Source organism: Marmota flaviventris, chromosome 8, assembly GCF_047511675.1.
Source record: "Marmota flaviventris isolate mMarFla1 chromosome 8, mMarFla1.hap1, whole genome shotgun sequence".
NCBI classification, from domain to species: Eukaryota; Metazoa; Chordata; class Mammalia; order Rodentia; family Sciuridae; genus Marmota; species Marmota flaviventris.
Window position 1 is genome coordinate 120,856,788 of NC_092505.1, and position 26,833 is coordinate 120,883,620.

Consider the following 26,833-nt stretch of genomic DNA (forward strand, 5'->3'; position numbering starts at 1 on the left):
CTGCCTCTGGGAGCGGGAGGCCGTAAGCGAAGTCATTAGAACCGATGGCTAAGTCCACGCCACCTCCGCCGGCATCCGAGGCCACGGCGGCGAAGACAAGACCAGTGTAGACTCCCGGCGCTCCAGTTCCCCGGCTCACCTCTACGCTGCCCGCGCGGCCGCCCGGCGCGCATCCGTGACGTCACGACGCATGGGCGGAGCCTCGGCGGGGCGGGGCGCCAGCGGTCTCGCGGAGGGGGCGGGGCGGGGGCGGTGGCCCGGCAGGGCGCGCTCAGTCCCCGAGGTGCCGGCGTTTATAGCCCACCCGCTGTGGAAGCGGCTCCGGCCGAGCGGCGAGCAGCGTCGCGATGTCGGGGCTGCCCACTAGCCTGGAGCAGCTTCGCCCAGAGCAGAGCACGCTGGAGGCGTCGCGCGCTCGCTTCGTGCTGGGGCTGGACGTGGGCAGCTCTATGATCCGCTGCCACGTCTATGACCGGACGGCGCGGGTCTGCGGCTCCAGCGCGCAGAAGGTGACAGGGGAGCGGGCGTCGGGGCGCAGGTGTGGGTCTCGCGGAACACGCGGGATCGATCCCGAGAGGCGAGCGGGCGGGTCCGCCCCTCCCAGCCTGGACGCGGCCACCTGCCGCACGGCGGGCCCGGGGACCTGAGTGGCGCGCCCGGACAGCCACATCGCGCATTCCCTCCCCCGGCGGGCTGCACCGCGGGCGCCCTTCCTGCCACGCTGAGCGCACCCGGCGGGTGTGTGACCCGCGCCGCTCGCGGGCTCTGTTTCCTGGAAGTCCCCTCTCCGGCCTTACCTGGGTGGGACTTGAGGTGATTCACTGTGCGGCGCTGGGCAGGGTCCGTGTATCCAGCCAGAGGTGGTTTGTGATTTGCTTGCTTTTTCCTGTACTTCTTTGATAAACCTCCAATTCCGAGTTTATTTACATTAAACATTTTTAGGTCTTGACAAAACTTAATTTATTGACTGTTTTTCGGTTGTCATCTTTATTAACTACTCCTGAAAGTGCTGCTTCCTCACATGAACAGCTGGTTTCCATGAATATTGAGGAATTGAGCAATTTTGAAAGTTGTGTTGTCATTATTATTATTATTTTCTTTTCAACTTTGAGAATTCATAAAAACATCTTTTTCCTGGGTTGAGAAACCTACGAAGTCATTGGTTGGCTGTTAGCAAAGCTTTGAACTATTGATTATTCTGTGCAGCAGCCAATAACTTGATATTCTTTTTTTTTTCTGAATACTTTTTTATTTGTAGTTGGACACAATATCTTTATTTTATTTTTACGGGTTGCCGGGGATCAAACCCAATGCCTCACTCATGCCAGGCAAGTGCTGTACCACTGAGCCACAACTCTGGCTCAACAACTTGATATTCTTGTTCTCAATGCAACAGAAGTAATGTTTATTAGATATGGTTTTCTTATTTTCTCTTTTCAATACCTGCATCTTTTTGTGTTAGAAATGGTATGGAGCAATTCGTTTCCTCAACCATTTCCAACGGTATGGGACTATTTCTTTTTTCTCTGTGTCCACCTGTCTTCCCACTGTATTTTTTTATCCCAGCAGCTGCCCAGGAGCCAGTCTACCTAGGATGCAAGTAAGTAGAGAGGGCTTTGAGAATTCGTTTTGAGGAAACATCAGACTTTCATTCAGATTTCAGTAAAAGGACAGGGAGCTGGGACTGCAGCAAATCCCTGATTCCTTCCCTGGCTAGCAGTGCAGGAATACCCCTTGGCCTCAACCCTGTCTCTACCCCAACCTGAAAGGACAGATGAAAGACAGACACTGTCCTTCAGTGACTGTACTCCTTATCTTATTATGAGCCTTTATCACAAACACAGTGATACTTTTTACATTCTCCCTTAGAATTCTAGACTCAAAGTGCTTTTGTTTTAAGCAATGATTTTTTTTTTTTTAAATGGAGTATTTGGATCCAAAAGGAGAAACTTGTTAGAAAATGTGGTTTCACAGTTGCTATATAATTTGGGGCAAGTCATTGGTGTTTTAGAAATGAGGTTAAGAATCTCAAAGATGAATCAAAATTGCAGTGATTGAAGGAAGCTAGGGTGGTTTGCTCATACTCTAATCTGTGGAGAAGTTGTCTGCAAAAATATATGAGTAAATGAAAATATGAAAAATTTGTCCTCCAGGGACGAAGCAGTATTTTAGATGAAGGAATTTATAGCAATGTCTCTCCAACTTGAGGTGGAAGCTTTCAGTAGTATTTAACTATGGGTCTGGGACTGCTGGATTTGAAATAAGTAAAACTAAGCGTTTAGAAACTTGTGTAGCAATTTGGCAAAGCAATTTTATGTCTGTTGTCTTTAATAATGAAACACTTGGGATTTTATTTTGTGTGTCTCATTTTCTAGGAACTTATTTTAATTGTATCTTAAAAATCATTGGCCCACAAGGCTGGGGGTGCAGCTCTCTGGTGAAGCACTTGCCTAGCCTGTGCAAGGCCCTGGGTTCTATCCCCAGCATTGCAGAAAAATAAAAATAAAAATACAAAAGCAGCATCTGGTCCTTTACTGCAGATAGTTTGAGTTCTTTGGGAAGGTCTTGTCGGTCTACATTGCAAATTAGCCCCTGGTTTATTACTTCATGGGCACAGAATAAATAAATGAATTAAATAAATAATTAAATGAATTAAATAAATAATTAAAGTGTTAGGAATTCAGTTTACTTCATGAATTCTATGACTTAGACAAAAAAAACTTGATTGTATCTGTTTTCTCCAGTGAAAAAAAATCACACCCATGCTACTATGATAGAAGGAATAGTAATAAAAACCTAAAAAGAGCTAACTCTTTGGAGACATGAATAAGATAGATAGTGTTGACCTTTTAGTGAAAATTGAAATCCCAGACATGAGGACTTACATTAGGAGGTTTGTACTAGACCTCTCAGAAGAATTCAGTTTTATTTCTTGTACACTCATATATTTTTAAAATTTTTAACAACAGAGATGCACTTTGGACTTTTTCATTAGTTTTTGTTTTCAGTTGTGCTGGGGAACAAACCCAGGTTATGCATTTTACTGCTGAGCTACATTGCCAGCCCAGAGAATTTGTATTCTTTTTTAAAGTATTTCTTCTAGACTCTTAAATATTGTTGTTAAATATTATATAAAATCGCACAGGTGCACATTTGATTTTGTTTTGAAAAATGTAGAAAATTAGGGCTGGGGTTGTGGCTCAGTGGCAGAGCACTTGCCTAGCATGTGTGAGGCACTGGGTTTTATTCTCAGCACCACATATAAATAAATAAAAAATAAAGATTCATCAACAACTAAAAAAATTTTTTTGTTTTGATATAGAAAATTTATCTTGTTCTCCAGTTGAATATCATGCTGTTCTGAGAAGTTGGTAAGATAATGATTGGAAGAACAAGTTCAGGACAGAAGTTTCACTCCAGTGAGAACAGTGACATCTCCAATACTGTGTACTCATGGTACCCTCTTGGAAAATACACTGCTGGTTATCATTTTTTTGTTGTTGTTGTTTGTAGTCAGAAGACATTTTCTTCTTAACTTTGATTATATTCTCCATCTGATTTTGGTTTGGTTCTCCTAGAGAGGGACATATTTCACTCCTGTTACATGTTGGGGACTGCTATGGTTTGAGTTCCCAAGGGTTGTGTTGGGAGCTTGGCTCCCAGTAAGGCACTGTTGGGAGCTGGTGAAACCTTAAAGACGTGAGACCTAGTAGGGAGTCCTTAGGTCACTGAGGGTGCTGTCCTCAGAGGAACCAAGGTGGTTCTTTTGGCTTTTGGGATCCTGGCAATTTCCTTTTCCCTGGCTTCCTGACTTGCTGTACGTTCTCTTTTTCTTGCATAAATCCTGCAGTGATGCCATGGTCATCTGCCATGATATAATGCAGCCAAGGGGGCCATCATCAGAGGACAAACTGAGGGAACCGGCAGATCTTGGACTTTCAGCCTCCTAAACTGTGAGCTAGTTGGGCATGGTGGTGCGCAGGCCTAGTAATCCCGGGAACTAAAGAGTCTGAGACAGGAGGATCACAAGTTCAGTGAGTTCAATGCCAGCCTCAGCAACCTAGCAAGACCCTGTTTCAAAATTAAAAATAAAAAGGGCTGGAGATATGGCTCAGGGGCAAGGTGTGCTTGGATTCAATCCCTAGTACTGCAAACAAAACAAAGCAGTGAGCTGCATAAACTTCTTTTCCTTATACATTACCCAACTTCGGGTATTTTATTATAGCAATGGAAAATGGACCAATGTAGAGATGCTGTGACCTGTCCAGGTTGGTGGAATTAGGTGAAGTGAGCCAGTGGGTCCATCATCAAGTCTGAAGATTTGTTGCCTGAAGCAGTGATACCACATTGAATTTTGGGGGATGAGAAAGTGTTGTTGTTGAACCATTATAATCTGTAGTCAGAAAACCCTTGGATGGAAATGACAGAAATATTTTAATGGAAGAGAAATAGATTTCATTAAATCTGTTACTGATGAGCTCACTAAATAATAATAGATTCTTTTTCCTACAGTACCTTAAGTCACCCTTCTGTTCCCCATGTTATTGTTCTTTGTGTTTATTTATTTCTTAAATGTTTAGAAATTTTCCTAAAATGATGCTTTTGTTCACTTTTTCAGTACCATGCCTTGCTCTAGCACTCAGCTGTATCTGTATCTGGTATTTGTTATGTAGAACTCTGGGTTTAGCTACTCTAGAGAGTAAACTTCTTACTTTCTGCCAGGTTAGGGAGAGGCAGTGATTTGGCTGAGATCTTTAAAAAGACCTTGAATCAGTTTTGTATACGGCCCTATCTGGCATCTCAGCATTCAGAGGTATCTCTAATTTCTAGTGTTCATCTGTAAAATCTCTTCTCTGTTGATGGCCCTTGCTGTGATAATTTGCTTATATATTGATTCATTATTCCTCCCCCGCCCCGCACATACTACTGCACTGGTCTTGTTCACCTTTTATTTGAGGAATACCTGTGATGTCCTAGGCACTTCTGGATACTGGGGATGAAATGCACAGAAGAGACATGCTTCCTGCCCCCGAGTGCTCCATTCTGAGAAGTAGGGTAGAGATGATCTGACTCTGGGCAGCCTGGCCATTATGAGGAATAATGGTTTTACCCCAGAGTGTGGTAGGGTTGAGGGTGGGGTGGGTAGAACAGAGGTGCAGGTATTCTGAAGAGGGAGTAAGGTGTGGGCATTTTCTCCAGTAGGCTAAGTGTTGTACCACCTGCCCACTCATTGTTCATATTTTAAATATGTGTTAAAATATAGTCTGATCCTGTTTGCTTTCCTCTTCTGTTTGTCCTTGTGCCTTTGAAGTCCCTTTTTTTTTTAAGTATTAGGAATGGAACCCAGGTCTTTGACACATGGTATACAAGTGCTTGCTCTACTACTGAGCTACCACACCCTTAGCTTTAAGTCTTTTTAATTACTTTTTTTTCCCTTTTGTTATTACTGGGATGAATCCAAGGACAGTCTATCAATGAGCTGTACCCCCAGCCTTTAAAACATTTTTTAAAAAATTTTGCCAGGCATTGGGATGCACGCCTGTAATTCTAGCAGTGTAGGAGGCTGAGGCAGAAGGATCACAAATTCAAGGCCATCCTCAGCAATTTAGGCCCTAAATTTAGTGAGACTCTGTCTGAAAATTAAAAAAAAAAAAAAAGGACTGGGGAAGGAGCTCAGTAGTAGAGTACCAAAAAAAGGAATTAAAAAAAATTTTTTGTTGTTGTCTTTTTTTTGGTACCGGGGATTGAACTCAGGGGCACTCTACCACTGAGCCACATCCCCAGCCCAGTTGTGTATTTTATTTAGAGACAGGGTCTCACTGAGTTGCTTAGCACCCTGCTTTTGCTGAAGCTGGCTTTGAACTCATGATTCTCTGCCTCAGCCTCCGGAGCCTTTGGGAGTACAGGCGTTCACCATGATCATGCCCAGCGTTTTTTATTTTTAAATTTTGAGACAGGGTCTCACTAAGATGCTGAAACTAACTGCAGACTTGTTATCCTCCTTCCTCAGCCACTTGAGTTGCTGGTGATTACAGGTGTGCACAACCATGCCCAGCTTAATGGTTTTCTTTTAGAGGAATCCAGAAAGGAATTGGGATAAATACATATGTTCATGCCATCAAGTTGACTTAAACACATAGATTTTTAAAAAAATTTTTTTTTTATTTTGTGGTGCTGGGGATTGAATCCAGGGCCTTGTATATGCAAGGCAAGCATTGTATTAACTGAGCTATCTCCCCAGCCCCAAACCCATAGACTTTTACAGTTTTTTTTTTTTTAATTAACAAAGTAAAATAGACTTTTTTTTTAGTATGTAGTTTCTATGGATTTTAGCACATATATAGGAGTAACCTTCCAAACACCTTTCTGCTGCCTCTTTGAGGTCATATCTTCCTTCCAAACTGTACCCTTGGTAACCACTGATCTATTTTCTATGATGTAGTGTTGTTTTTTTGTGTGTGTATGTGGTACTCGGGATTGAATCCAGGGGTGCTTGCCTATTGATCTACTTCTTAACCCTTTTATTTTATTTTTGAGACAAGACAGGCTCTTGCTAAATTCCCTGGTCTGGCCTTGAACTTGATCCCTCCCCCCAGTTGCTGGGATCACAGGTGTGCTGTGAATAGTTTGTTGTTCTGTCTTTTTCAGATTGTCATTGTGAGTGGAATCATACAGTAGGTAGCCTTTTATGGCTGGCTTTATTCAGTATAATGCCTTTAAGATTTGTCTACGTTGTGAGTATTGATAGTTGGTTCATTTTATTTTTTATTTCTTTTATTTTTGGGAGGTACTGGGGATTGAACTCAGAGGCACTAGGCCACTGAGCCACATCCCCAGCCCTGTTTTGTATTTTATTTAGAGACAGGGTCTCACTGAGTTGCTTAGCACCTCGCTTTTGCTGAGGCTGGCTTTGAACTCAAAATCATTCTGCCTCAGTGTCCCGACTGCTGGGATTACAGGTGTCTGCCACCATGCCCGGCTTGTTTTATTATTTTTGAGAGGTTTCATTATATGGATGTTCCACATTCATGCACCTGTTGAAGTACATTTTGGATTGTTTGCAGTTTCTGGTGGTTATGACTAGAGTTGCTGTAAACATTTATGCACAGATTTTGATGGGAACATAAATTTTCATTTCTTCTGAGCACATACTCAGGAGTGGGATTGGTGAGTCATCTGGCAAGTAAAAGTTTATCTTATATAAGAAATTGCCAGGTTTTTCCAGAGTGGCTGTACCATTTTGCATTCTCTTCAGGAATGTAAAAGAGACAAATATTTCTCATATCCATTAGTACTTCACCTTTTTTTAAAAAATATTTTTAGTTGTAGATGGACACAAGACCTTATTTATTTATTTTTATGTGGTGCTAAAGATCAAACCCAGTGCCTCACACATGCTAGGCAAGCGCTCCACCACTGAGCTACAGCCGCAGACCCCATTAGTACTTATTATTGTTATTTTTCCCCCCTACAGTTACCCATAAGGAGTGGTAACTCACTGTGGTTTTAATTTCTCATTTCCTTAATAGCTATTGATGTTGAATGTCTTCATGTATATATTTGATATCCATATATTTTCTGTAGAGTGCGTGATCAAGTCTTTTAAGAACCATTTTTTAAGGGGGTTGTTTGCTTACTGTGTAGTTTTTTGTTTTTTTTTTTTTTAATTTTTCAGTTGGACACAATATCTTTATTTTGTTTATTTATTTTCATGTGGTGCTGAGGATCGAACCCAGGGCCTCACATGTACTAGGTGAGTGTTCTACCGCTGAGCCACAACCCCAGCCCTGCTTACTGTGGAGTTTTGAGATTTCTTTCATATGTGTGTGTGTGTGTGAGTGTGTGTGTATTTTAGTTGTTGATGGACACAATACCTTTATTTTATTTGTTTATTTTTATGTGGTGCCAGGGATCAAACTCATATGCTAGGCAAGCGCTCTACCACTGAGCCACAACTGTGGCCCTCTTTATGTGTTTTGGATGTGAGTCCTGGTGTTGGATGTGTGACTTGCCGATATTTTCTACTAGGCTATACTTTGTCATTTCATTTTCTTTTTTTAAGTTGTCTTTTTATATTCTTAAGTGTCTTTCTCAGAGTAAATATTTTGAACTTTGATTAAAGTCCATTTTGTCCTTTTTTTGTTTGCTTTATGAATTGTCCGACTGGTGTCCTAAGAATTCTTTGCTTAGCTCAAAGCATAAGGAGTTTCTCCTATGTTCTCTTCTAAACATTTTATAATTTTAGGTTTTACATTTAGATCTTGATCCATTTTGAGTTAACTTCAGGTTGAAGTTGATTTTTTTGCATATGAATGTCCAGTTGTTCAATATCACTTGTTGAACATCATTTTCTCCATTAAATTGTCTTCACTCTTTTGTAAAATTCCAATTGGCCATATTTGTGTGGTTCTATTTCTGGACTCTGTTCTCTTCTTTTGATCTATTTGTCCATTCTATGCCAGTAGCACAGTTTTTGATCATTGTAGCTTTATAGGAAGTCTTGCAATTGAATAGCATGATCTCTCTAAGTTTATTCTTTAATATTATTTTTACATTTATCTTTTAGTTGTAGGTGGACATAGTACCTTTATTTTATTTTTATGTCATGTTGAGGATCGAACCCAGTGTCTTACACATGCTAGGCGAATGTTCTACCCCTGAGCCATAACCCCAGCCCCTAAGTTTATTCTTTTTCAACATTGTTTTGACAATTTTAGTTCTTTTGCCTTTACATATAAATTTTAAAATCATCTTGCACATATATACATCTCCATTCTACTGGGGTTTTGATATAGAATTCTAAGATTCTTTTTCACTTAGTACATTAAAAATGTAGTTTTGTGCATGTAATGCATCTGCTTTCAAACTTTTTTCCTTGTTTTTAGTTTTGTGCATTTTAATTATGATGTATCTGAAGGTATAGTGCCTTAGACTTTGGTAGAGATTTCTAAGGCTTTTGTGAACTCCAGGCACTTTCAGCACTGTTATTTCCCTGAAGTCACTTTTCTCTCTACGATGAATCCTTTTCTTCTTCAGAGACCATGATTATACAATAATAATTAAACCTTCTGCAATTGTCCCACATATCCTGTGGTTTTATTTTTCTCTAATTGTTCTTCTTTCTCATGTTTACATTACATATTTACTATTTTTTTATATTTCTTTTTTAGTTGAAGTTGGACACAATACCTTTATTTGTTTTTATGTGGTGCTGAGGATTGAACCCAGCGCCTCACGCTTGTTAGAAGAGCTCGCTACCACTGAGCCACAATGCCAGCCCACATATTTACTATTGATCTATCTTCAAGTATTGACTTTCTTTTGTTATCTCCATTCTGCTATTGAGCCCATTCTGTGAGTTTTTAATTTTTATCATATAAGTATTTATTTATTTTTGGTGGTGCTGGGGATTGGCCTTGTGCCCAGCCCTAATTTTTAAATATTATGTTAAAAGACTGGGTCTTATGTAAATCTTACGAAAAATGCCAATGTTTCTTTCATCAGGCAGTTATTGGGTTCAGACTTAGTTCTGATCAGCCTTCTATGCATTATGCATTCAGCAGTACTTGTGTTTCCTAAATCTTGGTAGTACTTTTCAGATTTGCCTTGGATATATGCACAGCCTAGTGACTCAGGCAGTTGTCTGGCCCTTAGTTTTGTTCTTAATGTCTTTGGTATACTGTTCAGAACTACATCCATGCAACATGCAAGTACAGCTTCCATGTGAGCCTAGGAGTTTGTTTACAACTTTCTATGATGTTTTTCCCAAGCTCATCTCTCTCTGAGATTTATATATAATATATATATATATATATATATATATATATATATATATATATATATATTTTTTTTTTTTTTTTTTTTTTTTTTTTTTTGGTCCTGGGTATTGAACCCAGGGTCTCAAGCATGCTAGGCAAGAACACTACCACTGGGCTACATCACCACATATTTAAATTTTTTATTTTGAGATAGGGTCTCTCTAAATTGCTCAGGCTGATCTTAAACTTGGGATTCTCCTGCCTCAGCCTCCAGAGTAGCTGGGATTACAGGTGTTTGTGCAACTACTATTTTTTTTTTTTTTAATTCCCTGAGCCTCACTTTTGGTCTTTAGCCTGAAATTTGGATCTTTTGTTACCTCATTTTTCTGGATGCATCTGAGGCAACAGGGGCCCAGAGAGATAAAGAAAGCCACAGGGGTTTACCTCCTGGTCTCAGGACTGCCTTCTCTGATTAGGAAGGAAGTTTTCCCTTCCTCAGTGTGTATATGCTTGTTGAATCCTACTGATAACCACTATTACTGCTGCAGCCACACTTCAGGCCAGCCTGGGTGTGAAAGTAGGGAGTCTTGGAGGAAAAAGAGAAAAAGGCAGAGGGGGATCACTATGTTCCCTCTGAGTGTTGGGGGTTCCCCTTCTGGTTCTATGAGTTCAAACAACAGAGCTTTGCCTGGAACCCAATTTAGTTTTTAGAGTACTAGTTCAGGGGAAGTCAGAAAAATGGGAAGTTCCCTTCCAGTCTAATAGTACTAAAAAGAAGTATATGTGTATGTCGGGGGTGGGGGTGAGGTTCTGGGGACCAAACTCAGTCCTCCTTTGTGCTATTGGTACACAAGTTCTTGTCTAGTTCCCCAGTGTACCTGCTACTAAATACTATTTAAGAGTCCAAGAAGCTGCCTGTGTATTCTCTAGGGTTATATTTGTACATAGTAGAAGAAACAGGATGGAGTACACTTTTACTCATTATAATCTGAACTGGAACTCAGTTCTTTTTAAATTTGTTTTTTAACCTTTTAGAAGTCTGACTTTTGTCTTATTATAAAATCCTTCATTGTAGAAAACTTGAAAAATAAAAGTAAGATAAAAGAAGATGAAATCTCTATAAACTCATGAACTACTGCTATTTTGGTGTTACCATATAGTCTCTTTAATTTCCTACATGTATTTTTTTTCTGCTTTTTTGGGGGAGGTGCTTGGGATCAAATCTAGGGCCTTACACATGCTAAGTCTACACTCTACCCCTGGTTTTCACCCCCAGCCCCTCAGTTTTAACAATAAAAATTAACTAGATAAATAATGTTAATTATTTTAACCAGTAGTTCCAACGCCCAGTTACTGTCGACTCAATCTCATTATTTTTAATTAAATTTTCTCTTTTCTTAAATAGGTAAAAAACCTTTATCCTCGAGTTGGCTGGGTTGAAATTGATCCTGACATTCTCTGGACTCAATTTGTTGCTGTAATAAAAGATGCTATCAAAGGTAATAGGATTAATAAAAATAACAATGGCCTCTATGGTATATTTTGATTGTAATAAGAGTTTTCCTCAGGGATTTTATTAAGAGTTTTCTGAGGATTCTGTAGAATTTGTTGTTATAATATACATGTAGTATTTTATTAGGGGTCACAGTTTCCCTATATTTTTGGGGGGTGATTTGTGATTCACAGCAAACCACTTCAATAAGGAAAAGTAACAGCAACCATGTCCCCCCATTTGTCTGTTCAGCTGTAATTTAAATGAATGTTTATCTTCTTTCATCCTGCTTGTACCTAGGACTGACTTGATTTCCTGATGCTTATAGAATACTATTGGGTTATAAACAGTTACCATGTACTGAGTTCGCAACTGTTCAAAACTTACTTCATTGTAAAGTAAGTTTTCCTTCTGTGATCAGTTGATGTGGTCTTCTAACCACAGCCATGGACTAAAAATCTTAGCTCTTTAAGAGTGTTATTAGGGCTAGGGATATAGCTCAGTTGGTAGAGTGCTTGCCTCCCATGCACAAGGCCCTGGGTTCAATCTCCAGCACAAAAAGAAAAAAATAAAGAAAAATGTTTTCAGCGCAACTGTGTTCAGTAACATTGCAGAAGATGACTTATAGATTATAGAAAGTATTTTATGTCATTTTTCAAGCCTGAATTGCTTCTCCCCCTTATTTTAATTTGTAATATTTCAAAACTTATTAAAAAGTTGCAAGAATAAGGAATGAGAAGCTAGCTCATAGTGGTAGAGCATGCATGAGGCCCTGAGTTTCTTCCCCAGCACAGTAAAGAAACAAACAAACAAAAAACGTTTCAACAATAATAGAACAAACATTGGTATACCCTTCTCCCAGATTTAAACAATTTTCTCCACGAATATTTTTTCCTGAAATATTTGAGGGTTATTTGTGGTGTAATCTGTCACGTCTAAACACTGTAGCATCATCTCCAAAGAAAAGCCATGTCCTCATGTGTATGCACAGTGCAGTTATCACACTTAGGAAATTAGTAAATACCTTACTACAGTATTTAACAATATTTAGCATTCATAGTGTCCTCTAGTATTTAGTCTTCAGTATTCTCTTATCTCAGTAAAAAAATAATAATAACTTTTTCTTTGTCTAGATTGCAAAGATGAGGCTTTGCAAATAGCTGTTAGTCTGTTTAGTCTACTTTAATCTATAGCAGGTTCTTTATGACATCGACAGTTTCAAAAGCACAGGCGAAGCCTGGCACAATGGTGCGCTCCTGTAATCCTAGCAGCTTGGGAGGCCGAGGAAGGAGGATCTTGAGTTCAAAGCCAGCCTCAACAAAAGTGAGGCACAAAGCAACTCAGTGAGACCCTGTCTCTAGATAAAATACAAAATAGGGCTGAGAATGTGAGGATGTGACTCTGGTCGAGTGCCCCTGAGTTCAATCCTCAGTATTCAAAAAAGAAAGCAAGCAAGCACAGGCCAGTTTAGCAAGCTGCCCCTCATTTGGGGGTTGTCTTATTATTTTCTCATCATGAGATTCAGGTTGAATATTTTTGTAAGGAATACTATGTATGGTGTGATAATTTTCCTCAGAGCTCAAATTGAAGTTGGCCAAAATTTTCCCAGTGGGGTAAACTGATGTTTTAAAAGAAAGTTACAGGTGCATACTTGTATCCTAGTGACTCTAGAGGCTGAGACTGAAGGATCGCAAGTTTGAGGCCAGCCTTGGCAATTTAATGGAGCCCTAAGCAACTTAGTGAGACCCTGTCTCAAAATAAAAAAAACAAAAAGGGCTGGGGTGTGGCTCAGTGGTAAAAGCTCCTCTGGGTTCAATCCCTGGTTCAAAAAAAATTATAAAAATCACTTGGTATTACTATATTTTAGGAAATTTGGATTTTAAAAACATGTTTTTATTTACATCCTTAATTTCTATTTGTATTGAAAACATATTCTCAGCTTTAATAATTATTTACCTTTATCTCCATCAATCATCTTATGTTGTGATTGATCACCACCTAGGTTAAATTTCAATTTTTTAGTGTTATCAGGAAGAAGAACATACTACCTGAGTTACTTTGAATACATTTTTCTTTTTCTAACGTTTAAAGCTATTTTGTTAGGCTATGTCTTTTTCCTTTTAAATTAAAAAAAAAAAAAAAAACTACAAAATCATCCAGGTAGTGCTTTATTTATTAGTTCTAATTGTTTCGTTAAAATGCTAAGCCCAGTTGGGCATGGCCACACACATGCCTGTAATCCTAGAACTCCCTCCCCCACAAAGTGCTAAACCCAAGAGTTTTCCTTAAAGATTATATTGAATAATTTATTTTCCATACAGTAATATGGTCAAGTAAACATCACTGGCTTTTAAACATGTGTTTCACTGGTCTTCACCTGCAGCTGCAGGAGCACAGACGAACCAGATTGTTGGTCTTGGTATATCCACACAGAGAGCGACTTTCATTACGTGGAACAGGTGAGTGCTTTGTGTGATAAGCACTGTATTGTGGGTTCCTGCTTCAGTGCTTAAGCAGCTGCAAAACCTGTTTGGGGTATTTTGGTGAATTGAGATGAGCTTACTTTCTGGCTTGCAGGCTACTCACTTGGTCTTGGGCTTTACTTATGTAAAATAACAATAAAGAGCTTCTTGTCATGAAATTCTCCTCCTCTTTTTGGATGTTAACTTCCAAAGGAGTGGATTGAAGATCTAAAAAATTATGTTATTCCTAGAGAGAGTCAGGGAATTTAACAATCTTTTGTTGTTGTTATTGTTCTGGGGATTGAACCCAGGGGCACATAACTACTGAGCCACATTCCTCCCCAGCCGTTTTTATTTTTCATTTTGAAACAGGGTCTCCTTTAAGTTACTTAGGGCCTTGCTAAGTTGCTGAGGCTGGCTCAAACTTGCAGTCCTGCCTCAGTGTCCCAAGTTGCTGGGGTTATAGCCATGCACCACCGCACCTGGCAACCCAGAAAATTCCAATATTGTGCTTATAGTTTAAATTTTCAGACTACTCCTAATTTACTGTGTAGGTACCAAGCATCCGAGGCATATGCAGATTAGACATAATTATGGTATTTAATAGCAACCATAGCGTGAACACCTATGATACTCCAAGTTTCATTATCTTTATAACAAACCTGTTATTTAGGTATTGTGTCTGTTTTTAAAGAGACAGAAACTGAAACTCAAAGAAATAAGGAGATTGTTCAAAATTACTCAGTAAATAGAGCCAAGATTCCAAATTATCTTTTTGGGTTTTTTGTCTTATTTTATTTTTGCAGTGCTGGAGATGTAACCCACGGCTTCATGCTTGCTAGCCAAGTACTCTAACATCAAGCCAAGCCTCTAGCCCAGCATGTGTTGTTTTTTGGGGGGCAGAGGTTTGGGTACCAGGGATTGAACCAAGGAGCCCTTAACCACTGAGCCACATCCCCAGCCCTTTTTGATTTTTATTTTGCAACAGGGTTTCATTAAGTTGTCCAAGTCCTCCCTGAATTGCTGAGCTGGCCTTGAATTTGGGATCCTCTTGCCTCAGCCACTGAAGTTGCTGGGATTACAGTTGTACGCCACTGTGCCCAGCCAGTGTGAGTTTTTTTTAAGGGAGAAAAAAAACCCAACCCTGTAAAATTTGTCTTTATTACAAAGCACTAGACTCCAAAGTGTATGTTGAACTTGGGCCTTGGGAAATATAAGTAGGAGGAGGAAAATCCCTGCGAATCTGAAAAATATAATTGGGGTGAATTCATACAAACTTACCTCTGCTCCAGCAGTACTGAGGATTGGATCCAGGGGTGCTCTACCACTGAGCTATACCCCTGACCCATTTTATTTTTTATTTTGAGACAGCGTCTTGCTAATTTGCTAAGGCTGATCTTGAATTTGGGATCCTGCAGCCTCAGCTTCCTGAGTAGCTGGGATTACAGGTGGGAGTACAGGGCAGCACCTAGCTAGGACATGGTTTCTGATTTAGTGTTAGGCAAGAGGAAGAAATTTGAATTTAGCAATATTTCTGGCCTTGATATTTTGGAGAGTGTGATAAAAATCACAGAGAATACAAGAAGAGGGCTGGGGTTGTGTCTCAGAGGTAGAGCGCTTGCCTAGCATGTGTGAGTCACTGGGTTCGATCCTTACCACCACATAAAAATAAAGATATTATATCCACCTATAATTAAAAAATAAATAAATAAATATATATTTTTTAAAAAGAGGAGGCTGGGGATATAGCTCAGTTGGTAGAGTGTTTGTCTCGCAAGCGCAAGGCCCTGGGTTCAATCCCCAGCACAAAAAAAGAGAGAGAGAGAGAGAGAACACAAGAAGAGGAACAGGTTGGGTTTGGGGAGACTAGGTTAAAGAGAAGATGATAAAGTGTTTGGTTTTGGATGTCTGAATGTGGAGATATGCTGGAGGTGTCTGGAACATTGGTGTCTTTAGGGTGAGGCACAGCAGATCTCCATATAGCTACTTTCTGTTTCGAGGCACGGTGTGTCTGAGGTTGATACCTTCATCTGCAGTCCCCCTGTGCCTGCCCTCCAGTGCCTTGAATATGGTGAGTCTTTAATAGTAATATATCATCAGATGAAGTGATGAATGAATTCAAGTTATCTGTGTAGATTTAATCAATGGCACTGTGGAAGTTTAGGGACAGGAAGTTCTTTCTTGTGGAAACTGTTCCATGGCATGCAGATGTTTGGCTGCTTTCCTGGTCTCTGTGAGATGCCAGTAAGCACCCCCACTCCCATCCTATTGTAACAACCACATGCAAAATCATGCTCAATTGAGAACTGCTGGTGCATATGAAGTCTAGACAAGTGGATTTATCTGGTAGGATTATTTGGAGAGAAGAGAAGCAGGCTGAGGATTTGGACTATGACCCCTTCCTCCAGAATCAAAAGGAAATCAGGAAAGAAAAAGCTGGCAAAGCAGGATCAAAGCCAGGCTGAGAAGGGGATGATAAGGTCATGGAGGCAAGAGAGTGTTTCCAGGAAGGGAGCTGTTTGGAAGTGTCACATTTGGTTGGATTTGGTGATAAGGTCATGGGCCCCCCAGAGTGCTTTCGTCAGGATCTGGTACCTCTCATTCAAGATAGGAGTTTCAGGAATACACTTGTTGGGCAGCAGTAGGACCATACCTTGTTTTTAGAAAAGATATAAGAATCAGATTCCAAGCAGTCTGCTTCCCTTATTGGTATTGCTATTTTTCTTTGTAGAGGGAACAAGTTTTCTTCCTAGATCAATTATGTGAGTTTCTTTTCTTGGCTTTTTTTTTTTTTCTTTTTTGAAATATTTGTATTCTTCTGTGAGTTTTAGAAACACTCTTTGCTTGTAGAAAACTGTATTGCAGATTTTTTTTAAGATAGATGCAAGGCCCCTTTCTTCTTTACCCTAAAATAATGGAGGCTTATTCTGCTCATTGGGCCTGAGTGAGCCACTGTGGTGCATGATGCTGGCAGGTTCCAGAAGCTTGAAGTACGCCTTGTTCCTCTGTGGGAAGGGAGACAGACCAGACCCTCTGGAACAATCTATTGTTTGCTCCAGTCCAGCCAGTGCCCCTCCTCCCCCCTCGTTGTTTGCCTTTTTCCTATGAGCAGGATATATCCCTGTCCTCATGGCCATACAAACACTGTTTTCCATATGCTTGCTATCAGGAAGTATAAAACTTAGAACTTTCTTACTGTTTTTCTCCTTGTTTTTTTCCCCCTGTAAGAGACCGAGAAACTCAATGTTGTTAATTTTTTTTTTTTCAGTCCTTGAGTTTTCTTCATATTCTTTGGATTTAACTTCTTTTTTTTTTTTTTCCTTCAATATAATCAGTGGTGTGTTTAGCTGACTTTCTAAAATAACTCCAAATATATCACCTCTGTTTTGATTTTTTAAAAATTTCTTTTGTTTTACAAAATCACTAGCTATTTGTTTCTTGCGTCGCTGTGTCTCTCAGGGAGACTTCTGCCAACTAACCTCAGATCAGGGTGTGTGCCAATCAGTAACATAAACTGCGTGAGTCGTGCCAGTGAGCGGGGAACCCTCCCCTCCGTAACTGTTGGGAGGTTCCCAGGGAGTGACTCGCTGTGGTGCTGCTGAACTGAATACAAAGCTGAGTAGGAGTGCCAGCCCCCAAGTAAGTCTCCTTACTCAAGTTTTATTCCATGATCTTGCCACATGAAATATGTCTTTCATTGTAGCATTTAATATTTATGTTAATGGCTCTTGCCACTTATTTATGACACAAAATATATAAGAGCCACAGAATGGTATAACGTGTTGGAAGGGCTTAAGACAGTTTCATTATAACATTGCCATTTATGCTCTTCTTTTTTTCTCCTTTTATTGTTGGTAGAAATAGAATTAAGCCAAGTCAGTGCTATGTGAATGTTGGAATATGTGCTTCCCCTTGAGGTCAGTTTTCCAGATTGTCTTGTACTGTGATCTGAATTGGCAATATCGCTTCCACGTTTTGATTTCCCCCACTTTGCTCTTCAGCACACTAGCCTGCCAGTCCCTAACACTGCTTCATGATGACTGAAAAAATAACAGCACTTTTTTTCAAGAATATTCACCTTCCTGTTGGGCATGCCTATAATTGCAGCAACTTGGGAGGCTGAGGCAGGAGGATCACAAGTTCAAAGCCAGTGTCAGCAACTCAGTAAGGCCCTAAGCAACTTAGTGAGATCCTATCTCAAAATAAAAAAAATAATAAAAAGGACTGGGGATGTGGCTCAGTGGTTAAATGCCCCTGGATTCAATCCCCAGTACCAAGGCAGGGAAAAAAAAAATGTTCACCTTCTTAGTTAATTCCTAAGCAACCTTCTGAGCTCAGTTCCACAGTCACTTTTCAAAGAAGCCTTTCTTGACCCCCAGTCCAGGAATGGTCTCTCTGTTAAATATATTTATGGCACCTTGAACTTCTACTCCATGACATTTATTCTTGTCCTATGTAAGCAATTGAGTGATTCTTTGTTTGAATTTCCTGGTAAAAAGTATGTTCATCAGGGCAAAGATGCATTGTCTCTGTTCACAGCTCTGTCCCCAGAAACAGACAAAGATTGCCTTATAAATATTGGCTGAAATCATTGAGGATATGACCATAAATGTGGACTGCTTAAGTAGAGTGGGGAATGGCAGCCTTGGAAAGTAACACAGGAGGGGACCTGAAGAGGGTAGCAAGCCAGCCCGAGTTTAATGTTGAAGGTTAGTAGATGCTGTGCTGGGGGTGTGGCTCAGTGGTAGAGCATGTGCAGTCACTGCTGGCACACAGGTTTGTGGGAACCAGTGGCTGATTTGTAGGATCCTTAATAGGAGAAAGGAGTTTTTCACTACTTCTTTCTTTATTTTCCACTATTGGGGATTAAACCTAGGGGTACACCATCACTGAGCTATATCCCCAGCCCTTTTTATTTTTTTATTTTGAGACAGCATCTCATTAAGTTGTCCAGGCTGGCCTTAAACTTGGAATCTTTCCCTTATGCCTCAGCCTCCCCAGTACCTGGTGTTATAGGTGTGTGTCATTATGCCCAGATTCTTCTATATTTTTTTAGTGCTGTACTCTTATTGTGGTATTGACCCAGGATTTGCTGAATTTCTGGGGTTTTTCTTTTCTTTTTTAAATATATTTTTTTAGTTGTAGATGGACACAATACCTTTATTTTGTTTATTTTTATTTGGTGCTGGGATCGAACCCAGTGCCTCATGCATGCTTGGTACGCACTCTACCACTGAGCCACAACCCTGGCCCAGGGGTTTTTATTTTCTTAATGTTTAAATTTTTTTTTGCAGGGCTGGGAGCTAACCCAAGGCCTCACACATGCTAGGCAAGTACCTTACTACTGAGCTACGTCCCCTGCCTTTTCTGTTTGCAAATAGGATCTCACTGTGTCGCCCAGGCTGTCTTCTAACTTGCATTCCTTCTGCTTCAGTCTCCCAAGAAACTGGTATTAAGGAGCATGGCACCATGCCCGGTTTGAATTTCTGTTTATTGGAGAAATTTTGGTAAGCGTATTAGGTTCCTGAAGGCTAGGCCAAATCCTACAATTGAAAGGTAAAGAAATAGGCTCAGGTGATATTTTAGATCCTCTGAGGTCAGAAGTTTTTATCTGATTATATGTATCAGGGTAAGTACAAGGAAGGGAAAAGGCATTGGCTTTGTATCTTGCTTTTAAAGAAGCCGTTGGGCATGGCAGCACAAGCTTCTTATCCCAGCTATTCAGGAGGCTGAAGCAGGAGGGTTGCAAGTTCAAGACCAACCTGTGCAACTTAGTGAGATCCTGTCTCAAAAAATAAAAAGGGCTGGGGGTGAGGGGCTGGAGTTGTGTGGCTCAGTGGTAGAGCACTTGCCTAGCATGTGTGAATCACTGGGTTCGAGTCTCAGCACCACATATAAATAAATGATAAAGATCCATTAACAACTAAAAAAAAAAAAAATTTAAAAAAGGGCTTCGGATGTAGCTTAGTGGTACAGTGTTCATGTGCAAGGTCCTAGGTTCAATCCTTAGAGAGAAAGAGAGAAATATGTGGAACAAGTTTTCAAAGGCCTTTTCGTTTGTTGTTTTGGGGTGTGCACACATTGTAGTATTTCAAAAAGATTATCTTTGGGGATGGAATCTGATCTAAAATTTCACAATGTATGTCATATTATTGTGATGCAGTGTGTTTAGTTTAAAAAATCAAAGAGAAGCTGTTCAGAAAGCCCCATCTAATTAAATCATGCTTTGAAATTATATTTTAGCTTCTAATTTTGTTTTCTCTCATGGCAGATCTTTAGTATAGTCTCTGATGTTTACAGAGTCTCAAAACTTTGTTTCCTTCTTTTTTAGGAAAACAGGAAATCATTTTCACAACTTTATTAGTTGGCAAGACCTAAGAGCAATTGAACTTGTAAAATCCTGGAATAATTCTCTTATAATGAAGGTAATCTTTTCCTTAGATCTTATGTGATTTGGATGTTATTGTTTTTTCCTATAACTACCTCTTAACTGTAGACTTAATTACATAACTGCCTTCGTTTGTTGCTTTAGGATATTAAGAGTACACAAACAATTCCCCAAACCAGTAAAGTTTAATAATAGTCACCCAAAATTATATATGGTAGACTTACGTACTTAATAGTTGCACCTTGGGAAGTCTTGAGGAGGTTGGGGGGACCACTCTTTTACCTGTTAGTGGGAATTTGTGTTTCTATCCTTGAGAAATGGAAAAGACGCAGACTAGATAGAATGAAATATCCAAATTTCATCATTGTTGTAATAAAGTGAAGAATGGATACTGAGATAATAGCTGGCAGCCTGCCACAAACTCTTCACTTTATGCCTGGAAGTAGTAGGCCATCAGTCAGTGACAGTGCTATCGCTGGTGGTGGCAGCAGCAACAGCATCAACACTAGCTGCAATTGTGTTATTTCTCTGAAATCTCCCTCCCTCCTCACTGTGAGATTACTGAGTCAAAGGGTCAGGTGTTTTCCACCTCCTCAAACGTGGTCCAACCTTCGGTGTTTGATGTTCCAATTAATATTCCATATTGATAAAATAATCAATTTCTAATGCCTCATGATCAAATGCCTTCTCAGCTACTATGCTGGCACCAGACAGTGCATATATTGTGTGTATATATGTGTGTATATATATTTTACATATATTTAAATGCATCTTGTCATAATAATTTGTGAGACTGAATATTGAGAGTTTGTGTGTATAGGAAAGAAATGGTAGTTAAAGGAGTTGAAAGTGATTTTAAGGAAATATCTTGAATCCTGAAATGTATAATTTAAAATAAAATCATTTAGGGCTGAGGATGCAGCTTAGTTGTAGAGTGTCTTCCCTAATATTTTGTAAAGCCCTGAGTTCCATTCTGGCACTGCAAAAAATTAAATAAGTAAATACATAAATTTTACTTTGTAATTTTATGGCTTAATGTATAATTTTTTTTGGATACTGGGGATTGATGAACCATTAGTTTTTTTAATATTTATTTTTTAGTTGGACACAATATCTTTATTTTATTTATTTATTTTTATGTGGTGCTGAGGATTGAACCCAGGGCCTCCCACGTGCTAGGTGAGTGCTCTGCCACTGAGCCACAACCCCAGCCCCTGAACCAGTAGTTTTTAATAGTCCACCAAGGGTCTGGAATCGTTAGAGTGCTTTCCTAGCACAGGCGGGACCCGGGTTCGATCCTCAGCACCACATAAAAATAAAGGCATTGTGTTGTGTCCATCTACACCTAAAAAATAAATATTAAAAAAAAAAAGTTGAATAGTCCACCAAATATTCCTTAAGAGAGATATTTGAAACTTTTATTCCTTTGAAAATTAGTTGTGACCACAAAAACATTTTACTTCTACAGTATGAACTCCAGATGCCAAATTTTGATGTAAAACTAAGACCTCATGCGTAACACTGAGCATTAAAAGCGCTGAATCTACCTGAAACTGAACATGTGCTTGATGAAAGTTTTGGTTCTTCTTAGTGGAAAATGCACCAAAAAGCATACTGGCACAGTTGAGCCTGCCCTGTTGCAGGTGTGTCCTAGCTGTGGAGGAACCCCTCCCTGCTGTCACTCTTCCTAGGGCTCATGGTTTTGGGATTCAGGCTGTGGGAGCTGTTTCTACTGCATTTGTCAGAGCTGGCACCATGGTCGTTAGTTTGGCCATCGCTAGCCCAAGGAATAGGAAGTAATTGAGACGTGGAGTCATCTCCTCAGCCATGTCTTCCTCCAGCCTGCTCAGCCACCCAGGCCTTCTCTCATTGTTCTTAGTGATCACTGCGTCTTCTCTGCCCTAGCATAAAATCCCAACTCCTCAACACAGTTTGGCCCTGTCCACTTTGCAGACCCCTTTGTCCATCTTTGCCCGTCTGCTTTTGTTCTTGTAGCTCTTTTTTTTTTTTTTTTTGTACTGAGGATTGAACCCAGGAGCACTCAACTACTGAGCCATATCCCCAGCCTTTTTTTGTATTTTATTTAGAGACAGGGTCTCACTGAGTAGCTTAGGGCTTTGCCAAGTTGCTAAGGCTGGCTTTGAACTTGTGATCCTCCTACCTCAGCCTCCCAAGCCTCTAGGATTACAGGTGCATACTGTTCATGTAGTTCTCCAGTCCTTTCTCACCTTGAGTTCTCCCATCATGATTGGATGACTGGATCCTTCTCGTGATTTAGGGACCCACCCATGTGTCAGCCCCTCTGGGAACCCTTCCCTGCCCTTGTGAAGAGCCCTCTCTACCCTAGTCTTTCACATTTCCCTTTGTTTCTTGCACCAAACTTATTAAATTTCAGAATGTCTCCTCCAACATTTATCAGTTCCTTGTGGTGACATGTTATTTTTAAAATATTTTTTAAGTTGTAATTGGACACAATACCTTTATTTTATTTGTTTATATTTGGAGCTGAGGATCAAACCCAGGGCCTCCCATGTGCTAGGTGAGCGCTGTACTGCTGAGCCACAACCCCAGCCCTGTGACATGCGTCTTTTAAATTGAAATTTTAATTAACGTAATCATAGATTCAGATGTTGTTATAAGAAAAATTGCAGAAGTCCCTTATATACTGTGTAGTTTCTCCTAATGATAACATTTTTCTAAACTATAGTACGTCACAGTCTGGATATTAACATGAATATCATCCATAGATCTTATTTAGATTTCTCCAGTTTTACTTGTACTCATTTGTGTGCCTATGTTACATTCTATACAGTTTTCCATCTGTGCAGGTTCCAGGTATCTGCTGCTGTATTAAAATACTGAACAGCCTGGGCCTGGCCTATAATTCCAATGACTCAAAAGACGGAGGCAGGAAGACTATAAGTTTAACACCAGCCTCAGCAACTTAGCAAGACCTGTCACAAACTAGAAAAATAAAAAGGCCTGGGATGTGGCTCAGTGATAAATTGTACCTGCTTTCAATTCCTGGTACACACACTCACAAAAAGATACCGAACATATCCATCACTACAATGATCTCTCTTTTTTTTTCCCCCTCAAGGTACTAGGGATTGAACCCAGGGCATTTAACCACTGGGCCACATCCCCAGCATGTTTTTATTTTTTTATTTTGAGACAGGGTCTCTTTGAGTTGCTTAGGGACTCAGCCTCCAGTGATGGGACTATAGACATGCACCACTGTGCATGGCTATAATGATCTCTCTCTCTCTTTAAAAAATAATTTAACCTTTATTTATTTATTTTTTATGTGGTGCTGAGGATTGAACCCAGTGCCTCACCCGTACTAGGCAAGTGCTCCACCACTGAGCTACAACCCCAGCCCCTACAATGATCTCTTATGTTGCCTTTTAATTAACTGTGATCTACCTCTTCTCTCCATACTCCGCACTCTCTCCCATCGTTATCTCTTGGCAACCACTAATCAGTCCTCTATTTAAAAAATGTTTTTATTTAAAAAATGTTCTATACATGGGATCATACTTTTTTTTCTGATATTACCTTTGGGATTGGCTTTTTTCACTTAGTATTGTTCCCTGGAGATCCGTACAAGTTGGTGTATTAGCAACTCTTTTTTTTTCATTGCTGGAATGTATTCAGTGGTACAGATGTGCCACAGTTTATCTAACCACTCACCTGTTGAAGGACATCTGTGCTAACTCCAGTTTTTACCTATTGTAAATAAAGCTGTTATAAGCATTCTTTGTATAGAACTTCATGTAAATAAAACCACATCCCAAAGCACTACTGGTGAGTTATCTGGTACTTGTGTGTTTTATTTTTTAAGAAACTGACAAACCTGTTTCCAAGAATGATTTTATTTTATTTATTTATTTTTTTTAAACGATTCTTTTTTTTTTTTTTTTAAATATTTATTTTTTAGTTTTCGGCGGACACAACATCTTTGTTTGTATGTGGTTCTGAGGATCGAACCCGGGCCGCACGCATGCCAGGCGAGCGTGCTACCGCTTGAGCCACATCCCCAGCCCGATTTTATTATTTATATTACCACCAGTAATTCATGAGTTTTAAGACACATTTTTTTTTCTGGTACTGGGAATCGAACCCAGGGATGCTTTACCACTAAACTATATTCCCAGCCCTTTTTATTTTTATTTATTTATTTTTTTAAAGAGAGAGTGAAAGAGAGAGAAAGAGAGAATTTTCAATATTTTTTAGTTCTCGGCGGACACAACATCCCTGTTTGTATGTGGTGCTGAGGATCGAACCCGGGCCGCACGCATGCCAGGCGAGCGCGCCACCGCTTGAGCCACATCCCCAGCCCCAAAATAATAACTTCGGGGCTGGCAGTGTAGCTCAGTAGCAGAGCACCTGCCTGGCACGAATGGTGTCCTGGTTTCGATCACTAGCACCACAGATGATGATAATATTTTTTTTTTTAATTTATTTTTAAGAGAGAGTGGGAGAGAGAGAGAGAGAATTTTTTAATATTTATTTTTTAGTTCTCGGCGGACATAACATCTTTGTTTGTACGTGGTGCTGAGGATCGAACCCTGGCCGCACGCATGCCAGGCGGGCGCGCTACCGATTGAGCCACATCCCCAGCCCTTATTTTTTTATTTTGAGAAAGAATCTTGCTAAGTTGCTTAGGACCTTGCTAAATTGCTGAGGCTGATCATGGACTTGTGATCCTCCTGCCTTAGTCTCCTGAGTCACTGGTATTACAGGTTTATGCCACTGGTATATGCCACTGCGCCTGGCCATTGTTTTCATATTTTAACACATTTGAAATTGGGATACATATCTTTGTGGCACATTAAATAATTATTCATTTTACATTCTGTCTTCTTAGGTTATCTAACTTGTTGGTTTGAATACTTATTTGTCTCTCTTCTCACAAGAATAGCAGTTTTCACAGGGCAGAGATTCTGGCTGTCTCTTTTTTTTTTTTTTTTCAAGGCCTAACACAGTCCACGTATATAGAATAGAGGGCCCCCAACAATTACTTGTTAGATGTAAATGAAGTTGTTCATTGTTCAGGTGTTGACTCAAAGTACAGGTGCTGGAGCTCTTAATATTTTGTATCCACACCCCCAATGAGTCAGCATTTTTAACAGAAGATCCTCAAAGTATCCTAAATCCAATTTTTAATAATAAGGTACATTGTGGCCAGGCTGGGGTGCACTCCTGTAATCCCAGCTACTTTGGAGGCTGAGACGGTAAGTTCAAGGCCAGCCTGGGCAACTTTCACAACCTTGTCTCAGAGTAAAAAAATTTTAAAAAGAACTGGGGGTGTAGCTCAGTGGTGGAGCCTAGCATGAGTGATGCCCTGGATTCCATTCAGGATGCTTATGAATGAAGAACTTAAGTTTGAATCATTTCTTAAAATATAGCAAAAGGAATATAGGCCGTCACTTTAAGTACTTTAAATACTTTTTAAGCTTTTAATAAGTTCTTAGATAATTAGGTAAGAATAGATAGTATTAAATCAAATCATAAACATCTAAGTATTAATTATTTAAAATATAGGGAAATTTGGGGCTGGGGATATAGCTCAGTTGGTAGAGTGCTTGCCTCGCAAGCACAAGGCCCTGGTTTCAATCCCCAGCACCACATACACACACATTAAAAAAAAAATTGGCAAATCTTACTGTATGTTAATTGTACCTCAATAAAATTGACACAGAAATTGATGTTAAAAAAAGCATATAGGGAAATTTCCTTCTGAGTTAGTAATAACTTGATTTCTAATAAAAAAAGAGGAAGAGCTACTAGGAGTTCATTCTTACTGATGAGATTCGGGTTTCTTAGGGTTTTGATTTATAGAGGCAACCTGAAGCTGAAATACAAGATAATGGATATTGTAAAAATATATGGAATAAGAGCCTTCAAAATCAAAGATTGGTCAAGAGTTTTATGTAGATTGTGTTACAATTTGAATAGCAGTGAATTAACTAAACAGATAGACCTCAAACAAAATTTAAGTTTACCTAAGCCTAATGAAATAAGAACTCTACCAATACAGCCTCTTCCCTAGACTCTATTCCTTCATTTCCATACTAAAACTAAATAGATAGGTAAAAAGAGTTGTAGGCTTCTGTATGTTGTGGTTTTTTTTGTTAGTTATAGTTGGACACAATATATTTATTTTATTTATTTTTTTTATGTGATGCTGAAGTTCGAACCCAGGGCCTCAAACATGCTAGGCAAGCACTTTACCGCTGAGCCACAACCCCAGCCCCTTATGTGGGTTTTTCTTATTTATTGATTTATTTAGCTATTTAGTTATTAAAGATGGGGTCTCATGGGCTGGAGTTGTGGCTCAGCAGTAGAGCGCTCACCTTGCTCGTGCGAGGCCCCTGGGTTCAATCCTCAGCACTACATAAAAATAAATAAATAAAATAAAGGTATTTTGTCCAACTACAACTAAAAAATAAATATAAAAAAAAAAAAGATGGGGTCTCACTATGTTGCCCATGCTGACCTCAAACTCCTGGGCTCAAGTAATCCTCCTGTCTCAGCCTCCCATGTGGCTGGGATTAAAGGCCTGAGCCACCAAGCCAAGCTCTGTTCTAGATTTTCTTAAGTGCTGAGAACAACTTCCTAAGTAGTTCAATGACTTGTTTGTTATTGGGTTTGTTAGCATATGTATAAATTGATAAGGAAACATCAAATACCTTCAGTGGGTTTTCTTAAACTCCTTTCTTTTCAATAG

The 26,833-nt window shown here is 39.7% G+C and overlaps 1 protein-coding gene across 1 annotated transcript in view; it reads left to right on the forward strand.

The window, feature by feature from the left end:
- The first annotated feature begins 277 nt into the window (after positions 1-277).
- The window catches only part of Gk5 (glycerol kinase 5), a 75,345-nt gene continuing 48,789 nt past the window's right edge, over positions 278-26,833 (forward strand). The window contains exons 1-4 of the mRNA XM_027933872.2: positions 278-509; positions 11,164-11,257; positions 13,634-13,709; positions 20,044-20,137. Of these exons, the coding sequence (XP_027789673.1) occupies positions 348-509; positions 11,164-11,257; positions 13,634-13,709; positions 20,044-20,137 (426 nt within the window). The 5' untranslated portion in view covers positions 278-347. The remainder of the gene's footprint in view (positions 510-11,163; positions 11,258-13,633; positions 13,710-20,043; positions 20,138-26,833) is intronic.